Below are 9,521 nucleotides of genomic sequence, written 5' to 3' on the forward strand. Positions count from 1 at the left end.
ACTCTCTCTCCCCCCACACTCCCTGTCACAATCCACGCCCCCCCCCCGTTTTGAAAAGCACATTGCAGCCACATGAATGCTGGGATAGCTGCCCATAATGCACCGCTCCCAACACAGCTGCAGATGTTGCAAGTGTGGCCACACCACTGCGCTGGCAGCTGTCAGTGTGGACAGACTGCAGCGCTTTTCCCTACTCAGCTGTATGAAGACAGGTTTACCTCAGCGCTGTACAGCTGCAAGTGTAGCCAAAGCCTGAACTGAGCTGCCTACAGGTGACATCTTTGCACAGAACTCCTGTAGCTGTGTCAACTACAGGCCCAGCCCCTGCCCCTGACATGCCCCTAATGCTGCAGCTTGTGGAAGGTGCCTCCCAAGACAATGTGTAGCTATCTTACTTAGTTCCTGGGAATTCTCCTCCAGCTGGAACAGAGATTTTACAGGCCCTTTATGCTGCTGTGGAAGAATAATAGGAAGGGGTATCTCTCCCTAAAAGCCTAAAATTAAGCTCTTCCATTCATACATAGGCCCTGAGAAATAAGGGCATGATCCTGCAAGGCGCTGAGCGCTCTCACCTCAATTCTGCAAATCATTTAAACATGTGCTTAACTTGAAGCATATGTGTAGTCCTGTGAAAGTCAATGTGATGATTCATGTGCTTAAAGTAAAGCACCGAAGCAAGTGCGTTGTGGGTTCTGGGTCAGAGTGCTCGGCGCCTTGTGGAGGTGCCTAAATATGAATTTAAGAGCTTGTGGCCTGATTTTCCAAATTTTTGAGTATCCAGCAGCAAATATTGAAGTCAGGGGAGTGAAATTTTCAAAAATGCCTGAGGGGATTATGTGTCCAACTGGAAGTTGGGCATCCAACTCCCCTAGGGATTTTTTAAAATCTCAACCAGGCTTGTTGAAGTCAGTGGGAGCTGAAAAGTGCTCGGCACTTTGGCAAACCAAACATGCTTCAAATATGAAGTTTATAGCTTTACTTTAGGCACTTGTTTTTGAAAATCTTGGCCATGGAGATTGTTTTCTATGCTCCATTTAGCATGAAAAACGGCCATGAATGTAAATATTCACCCAAAAATAAAACAACTGGCTATTGAAGCCGATCATCTGAATAGCTGTTGTGCTGTTAAATTAATAGGGGAATGATACAGATGCTGCAAAAGCAAGTGGGATTCCAGACAAATCATAAATTATCAGTGCCTGAAATGAATAGAGGGCCTTAATAACAAAATAATATCGAATGCCAAATATACAGCAAATTTAGAAACAAGGAATGTTTTTCTGCAGTGCAAAAAGTAGGGCAGTTTGTTCAGAGAACACAGAAAGAGCTTCGGACCAAAGTTCTGTGGGTGGCTCCGCTGATATCTGGCTGGCTCTCAGGCCAGCATGTTGAAAGGGACAAAATATTTTAAATGTTTTTAGCAATGAGGATTTTGCTGTCCAAATTTAGCGAGTATCTAAAATTGTCCCTTGGGTTGTAGAAGCTATTTGGCCCAAGCTTTTATCTCCTGTCTTGATCGTTGTGTCATGTGGAATACTGAGCACATTGGCAGGGGTGGCGAGTTGTATGGGCCTGTGGTACCCGTGCTCCAGGAATATTCAGAGCACAGGGGCCCGGCTACACCAATGTTCGGGGCTGGGTCTCTCCGCCGGCCCCGCCTGCCGCCCCCTCGCACCTCCTTCGGAGCGTCTCTCGTCCCCGCCTGCCGTCCCCGGGTGATTTAAAAGAACCCAGGGGCCACCGCCACCAGCACCGGCAGCGCAGCGGGGCTAAAGCGGTTTCCTGCCCGCCCTTGCTCTGCGCGGTGTGCCACTCCCAGAAGCAGCCGGCATGTCCCTGCGGCCTCTGGGGTGGGTGTCTCCACGCACTGCCCCCGCCCCAAGTGCCATTGGGACTGCAGCCAATGGGAGCTGGGCAGTGCCTGCGGGCAGCAGCGCGCGGAGACCCCTCTCACCTGTCTAGGAACTGCTGCCTTTTGGGAGCTGCACAAGGTATGTGCCGCACCCCTCACCCCCTCCGGCACCTCACCCCCCTGCCCCAGCCCAGAGCCCACACCCCGCACCCATACTCCCTCCAAGAGCCTGCACCCCTCACCCCCTCCTGCACCGGAAACCCCTTCCCAGAGCCTGCACCCGAAACCTCCTCCGGCACCCAAGCTCCCTCCCAGAGCCTGCACCCTCTCCTTCACTCCAACCCTCTGCCCCAGCCCAGAGCCCGCACCCCTCACCCAAACTCCCTCCCAGAGCCTTAGGCAGGTGTGGGGGCAGGGTGGGGCGGGACTTCGACTCATTCTGGGCACCTCCAAAAATTATACAAACCTGCCGCCCCCGCACATTGGTGGTGGTAAATAAATAATACATACATTTCATACTTTATTTCCGCCCAGCAGCTTGCATAGGTAGGTTTTTGTATGGTTGTGGCCGTAAATGGATGGAAATTCAAATGCATCTCTGAATTTGAACCAAATTACATGCAAAAGGGGACAGAAACATAGATCTCTGGTCATCCTGCAAAGTGCTGAGTGCTCTCAAACTCCCATTAAAGCCAGCAGGAATGGAAATCTATGGGAATGTAAAGACCTTCGGTAATCACAACACTGGTGTCAAAATTGCCCCTCTGAGAAATACTTACTCATTTAGTGAAGCAAAGGCATATTGAAATTATCCATTGTCTAGCGAGTTTTCAGATGCAATGCAAATTGAGGTACATGCTTTACTGCACATAGACTTGCTTTGTTCTGTTTTTTTATGAATGTATAGCAGTCAGATTTGGGAGAAATGCCTATTGTCAGCTGTGGTACAATTCTTTTTAGATGCTGCGCATACCGCTGGTAAGGTATTTTTCTGCCTGGTTCTCTCTAAGAACCGTAATTAGGTGTAGCAACTGCCTACAGATTATGCCCACACAAGCATTCAGAAATATTACAGTGTGCTAAAACAAAGAGTGTAAAGAGTGTTTAGCTACTCAGCTTTGTAGAACTGTATTTTTCAAGAATAGTCACGATTTGTGATGTGTTGCGCCCCACAATATTTAGAGTTAAATAGGGGTGTCACTACATCTGAAGACTGAATCAGTTCATTTGAAGCATTTTCTCCATTTGCTATGGGAACGCAAATGTACGTTAACAAAGAAAATAATTGAGTCTCCATTTGTGACCCACAACGTAAGCAAACTTATGAGAAAGTCCAACTTTGGCTATTCATAAAACATTTTGTACCCAGCAGTGAAAAACAACTGATTTTTTTAATCCAGAAAAAAAGAAACCCAAAAGCTTCGTCGAGAAAGCTTTGCACTCTGTAAGCATGCATCACATACAGCCAGCAATTCATTCAATCTCACCAGCTAGACAGGTTCAGTTTGGGTCAGTTCTTTGATTGGAGGCAGAACTCTGGGTGGCTGTGTTGGGTGATCACTAGATTCTCTTCCCTGTGACTCAGTAGTGCACCAATGCCCCACCATCATGCTGGGGAGGCGAATACTTATTAACATGCCATTGAAATGATCACTGAATTTGGGAGCGAAAAAGATTGTCCTTGTGCACGTGTCCCCACAAAGCATTGGGGATTTGTGCATGTCGACAAGGTTTCACCCAGAGCCGTTGGGTCAGATCTTTGTCCCAATTCAAGTCACTCTTTTACCACTCCATCTTCTAAAGGGGCAGCTGGGGATTCCTGTGGCTGGGTGCGGCTGGAGTGTTCCATGCTCCAGCTATCTCAGGTTCCTAGGGAACTGTTGGACTGTTCCAGCCAGCATAATTTTGAGCAGCTGGGTGACTGCTCTAGCTTATGTTGGGGGTGGGGGCTGGTTTGGCCACTGGTCACCTCTGGGATTAGGGGAGATGGACAGTTCCCTTGTAGCTACATTTCACCCCCACACCTCCATCCCAGCTGCACTGAGTATGAATTTGGTGAAGATTCGCCTCCATTTCAGCAATGGGTTGGATCGTTTTGTATAGATTTTTGTATATTCCTATTCTACTTCCCTTTCCATCTGCCCTGAATCCAACTAGCGTATGACTCTGGGCACTGATTGTCCAAAGCCACATTCTGATTGGTCGTGTGTGCTGATCAAAATGCTACATGCCTGTGCACTAATACCTGGTAGTATGTAGGAGGGAACCTCATCACTGAGAAGAGTGAAGTGGATAAGGGGGGAAAGATACCTAATGGCAAATATAACAGAAGGAGATTTAACCCACTGGTCACTGTGTCCCCCTCTGCCCAGTCCACAGAGAATGTGGGCCTGTTGCTATGTAATGACCTCCATCTTGGCTGACAGCAGGGGATTCAAATAGAGATCTCCAGAGCTAAAAGTAGGAGTCTCTACAGCTTGTGGTAAAGATCCAGGCTGACTGGTATTTATAACAGCCTTACATCCTCTGTATATTGGAGACAGACCAGGACACATCACACACTGTGAGTGGTGGCTTACACACTTCCTCTGCTCTTTCGAGCATCTGAGGCCTATAACTGTTCAAATCCCAAGAATGGGGGCCGTCACACAGACATTATAGGAGTGGAGTGTTGAAAAGAGGAGGCCTTTGGGAAGGAGATGAAGAAAACATCCCAGTCCCTCAAAGATCCACACTTTCCCTTCGGTCCTGCAGCCCCATTTAGCTCCCTTGCAATTATAAAAACGACACTGAGGACTGTTTAATACACCCAACGTAGGGGTTTATAATAGAAAATGCATTGAAGGTGGTTGTGGGGCCACAAACTGGTGATGAAAAGGTGTCCGTCAAGCAGGAAGGAACAATTCAGGAAACCTAAGGACACAAAAATGAAAAAAAGTTGGGAAAAAATGAATAGCCAGTTAAGCATAATGAAAATAACTCTGTGTGTATGTGTGTGTGAGAGAGAGAGAGAGAAATACATTTCCAGTTTCCTCAGCAACTGTATGTGCATATAAAAGCATGTTATTTTTTTGTGGTTGTCTATATAATTGGCTTATTTTGAGGTGCTTTTGCTGCTCATACCGTGTGGAACTGACTGGAGGATTACAGGGTCTGAGGCAGACACGTGGTGGGGCATGGCAAGTGTGTGTTGGGGAGAGAGGTGTCTCGTTCTGAGCCTCACTGCGCCACAGAGCCTAGGAGCTTTGAGGTTGGGGCTTTTATTACTATAACTGAGGGCACAGGCACCTGGGTGGTGGAAAGCCCACCCAAAGGAGGGTTGCAGAGGTACAAGGTGCAGGCAGTTCCTCTTTTGTCACAGAACCCTGAGCCAGCCAACCCTAAAAGTGGGTATCTTGGGTAGAGAGGAGCTGTGGCCAGGACAGTGGGGAATATACTGGTCAGCACATCCCCTAAGCAGCCTGCGGTGTTGAGCTTTGGATGTTTCCTCTCCCAGCAGAAACATCAAGGGATGGTGCTGATACAAACACCCATAGGTGACTTGCCCTTGGGACTCGATGGACCCCACTAGTGCAGGGGAGGGGAGGACAATCACGCCTATGGCACATTTTTACCAGAAAAATATTGAAAAGTTCCCTTCCTTCTAACAAAAGCTTGAATAGACGCTTCCGGTTCCCTTGGCAACGGTGCTAAACAGCAGAATAAATAATAGCAATGATTTCCTCTGTCGGCGGCTTGCTTCTGACACAAGTGGGCTCCGCAGCATTTCCAGGGAAATGGCTTTGCATCCGATCCTAAAACTGTTTCTTCTCACTGATCGGAATCATGTACTTAGTTTGGAGGTATGGAGAAGTGTCACCTGACACTGTAGTCCTTCCACAGGCAAAACACCCAGTGCCTTCCATGTGGGTGGCTCGCATGAAGGGAATTCAGGATCAGGTCCTCAACATGTCTAGTCCACATTTTTGCATTTTCAGTTTTGTTCTGGCTCCTTAGGAGGTTCCTCTACACAATGATTATTTTGCATGTCCTCCTCCTTTCTCAGAAGAGTTCAGTGGACTGATGTAAAGGCAAAAGTCAAAAGGTGTGAAGCTACTGGCCTGCATTGGGGCTTGCATCATCATTTAGACCTCCTCTCTACCTTTTCCCTGCCCCAATGAGTGCGTGGAGGGAGCAGCCCCTGCTCTTCGCTGAGCTCAAGGACTGTGATTGGATGGGCTCTTAGACAAGTGTCAAATAGGAAGAAAGCTCTTGCATCTACCTGAGTCAGTCCCATGCAAGGGCCAATCGCAATAAGGCTCAAATCTTCTGTACTGTAATAAAATACCCCATGCATAAGAGCAAACACAATAATCCTATTCTTCTGGAAAAGCTCTATAGAATAAATTATTTAAATTATAAATTATATAATTTATTTATAAATTATATAATTTACTCTAGAGACTCATAAAATTTAAGAAATCTTTCTTTCCATAGGTTTTGGAACCATTCTGCAGAATTCTGTAGTATTTTCTATTAAATTATATTGGATGTTAAAACAAACAAATGAACAAAAACTTTTAGAAAAGCTAAATTCCGTAGGACTTTTCCAGAAGAATAATATTTATCTGTGTGTCCTGAATAAATAGCAGGAAGTATTTGTGCCGTCCTTGGACAAGGCCAGGGTATTAATTTTTGCTCGGGCTTCCAGTTCATTCCCCGGTTCTTCACATGCTCCAAGGAGTCAAGTAACCTGTTGCAGCTCTATAAAAGTATCAGTTTGCTTCCCCTTGGGAAGGCTGGGAGGTGCAGCCTGGGTTCCACCCCTTCCCTGCCCCTAACCACTCCCCACTCACCTGTGTGGAGTTGGAATTAGCAGCTACATGGAGGCTGCTCCCTCACCCATTCTGTGGGTAGCTCACATAGGGGGAGAAGGGAAAGTTTTGTGTCTTCTTACACTTCTGCATGGGTGCATAGGGTAAAAGATAATCCTGTCTAAGGGAGGACATAGTCATACAACAAATCACCCAGTTATTGAAACTGAGATGATTTTATTTTTTGTCAAAAGATATATATTCTTAAAACTGTTGTGTTATTAAAGAGAGTTGATTATTCTGCAAAGGGAAATAATCTTGTAATGACCTGCTTATAAACAAAATGTGCTATTTCTTTACTTCAGTGTTTTTTCCCCCCCTATTTCACAGAATGATTCAATCCCTCAAGAGGACTTCACCCCAGAAGCATACAGAGTATTCTTAAACAATCTCTGCCCTCGGCCTGAAATTGACCACATCTTTTCTGAGTTGTAAGAAAAGACACTTTTTTTCCCCCCTCCTCCGCTGATTTTCTCTGGTAGCGAGGGCAAAGTAGGTTATTTAGGCTACAGCATCACAACGACTGCCAAGAACAGATTTCCATGTCAAGCAGGATTGTTATTTAACCTAGGAGGTGAATGTAGATCAAAAGTTCCTTCCTCCAAGCTTTAGCCAATGTCTTTAATGGCCAGAGTTTTACAGTAATTTATTCCTAGAGGAATAGAACTGCCAGGACTTGTTTCTCAATATGGATTATGATAGTTTAAGCTTCAGTGAGAAAAAAGGAGGGGAAATGCATGAGAACAGGCATTAGAGATCAGTGTATAGAAACCACTTGAAGATTAATTAGGAGTTGGAGTAAGAATACAATGGCGTTTAGGATTCATGCATGATGCAGTTAGAGATCGTATGCCTCATTACAGTGTAAATTAAATTTGCAAACAGCTGTGCTTTTGTCATTTCATATTTTCAGTTTCTTAAACACCTGAAAGCCATACAACTTTAGCTGAACTATTTCACATCCTCTTTTCCTGGGATTGGGTCAGTACAGTTTTATGTTTCTTTGGTGAACCTCACCAACCTTTCAGATTTAAAAAGCTTGCTTTGGTTTCATTGGCATTCCTGTGTACAGCTCTGTCCTCCACAAGATATTGACTACTTCTGCAGCAACCTGCTGTCTCACTACTATTGGAGTTGAATACAACCCCAGACTAAGTAGATGCAACACTCCTTGATTTCACCAAATGTTACACCTGCTTACTCCAGAGCTAAATTTGGCCCCTGGCAAGCAAGCAGACAATGGCATGTGGTAGTATGGGTACTCCTCCACGATTTACTGTACTTCTCTGCTCCAACACAGCCTCTTCTCCTATTACTAGTGGAGCAGAAAAATGGGGCAAGATGGTAGCCAAGTGGATGTGATGTTAGTTCCCAAGACACCTAAAACACATCCCAAGAGCCCATCAAAGCAAATTCATGAGCTTATATTTGAAACCCGTGTGTTCTTGCTCTGTTCGTCTTTTTCTCCCCCAACCTATAGGGTGAGATTTTTAGAAGTGTTCAGCTTTGGCCGAACCATCCTCCCATTGAACTTAATGGAAAAACTGCCACTGATTGCAATAGGAACAGAGTCAGGCCACCAATAAATGCTTTTGAAAATGCCACCTATAGTAATCTCCTTACGCACCAATCCTGCCTTCGTGCAGGCACATCATAGTGCCTGGTATCCATATGGTGCTCATTGGGGCCCTAGGTGTGTTCAGAGGTCCATCTACACAAAGCCTGTTGCAGGGTCATAGCCTGAGATTTTTCAGCTTCTTGGGTTGGGATCTGTCTTTTTTTTGCCTGTTTTGTAAAGTACCTAGCATCCTTTGAGGGCACTGTAAAACAAGCAAATAATAGTATAATAAAATCAGGGCTTCTGTCCTCCAGCAGCAAAACCTAATAGTTAGGCCGGGAATGCCAATGGAACTTAGGTAACAGGCTCAGTAATACAGCATTTAATTTCCTCTCATTTAAAAAAATACTTCCAGTTCAGGAATCTAGGAGTCGAATTTTCAAAAACTCTCAGCATTGGCCTAATTTTCTTTCACTGACATCAACAATGCTGAGCCCTCTCACTGATAAGTGTTTAATGAAGAAAGTTTGCCATACATAGTCGTAAAGTAAATGAGTTTGGAGACTTAACCGAACATAATTTTTTGTTGCCTGGTAGTTTGAATCTTGTTTCTGTTTCCATGGCAAGTTGCAAACCATTGAACAAGAATGCAAGGGAAAATATTCTAATTTCTTTTTTTTTTTTTTTTTAACCATCATTTTTCTCTAGCGGTGCCAAGAGCAGACCATACCTTACTGTTGATCAGATGATGGAGTTTATAAATTATAAGCAACGTGATCCACGGTTAAATGAAATCCTTTATCCGCCGATGAAACAGGAGCAAGTTCAACAACTGATTGAGAAATATGAACCCAATAATACTCTAGCAAAGAAAGGTCAGTAGTTTGATAGTCTTGCTGTATTCTGTTTCTGGTTTGAAACAATGAACAAATTATACTAGAGCAACACACTGGAGCAGACATTGGTTCAGCCTCTAATCATATTTCCAAATGGCTGATTTTAGTCTTTGCAGGCTTGTGAGACTTGCTGTAGTTAATATTCAGGGCCGGCTCCAGGCACCAGCTTCTCAAGCAGGTGCTTGGGGCAGCCGTTCCGGACAGGGGCGGCAGTTCCAGGTATTCGGCGGCAATTCGGCGGACGGTCCCTCACTCCGCCTGGGAGTGAAGGACCTCCCGCCGAATTGCCGCCGCAGATCGCGATCGCGGCTTTTTTTAGATCGCGATCGCGGCTTTTTTTTTTTTTTTTTTTTTTTTTTTTT

General features: G+C 45.2%; 1 protein-coding gene across 2 annotated transcripts in view; it reads left to right on the forward strand.

Moving 5' to 3' along the window:
• PLCB1 (phospholipase C beta 1) overlaps window positions 1-9,521 on the forward strand; it is a 637,760-nt gene that overhangs the window by 438,301 nt on the left and 189,938 nt on the right. For both annotated transcript variants that reach the window (XM_024192884.3, XM_024192885.2), the window contains exons 8-9: window positions 7,036-7,136; window positions 8,972-9,138. In XM_024192884.3, coding sequence (XP_024048652.1) covers window positions 7,036-7,136; window positions 8,972-9,138 — 268 coding nt within the window. The remainder of the gene's footprint in view (window positions 1-7,035; window positions 7,137-8,971; window positions 9,139-9,521) is intronic.

This window comes from Terrapene carolina, unplaced genomic scaffold (assembly GCF_002925995.2).
Source record: "Terrapene carolina triunguis isolate 2854851 unplaced genomic scaffold, T_m_triunguis-2.0 Scaffold132, whole genome shotgun sequence".
In the NCBI taxonomy this organism is placed as follows: Eukaryota; Metazoa; Chordata; order Testudines; family Emydidae; genus Terrapene; species Terrapene triunguis.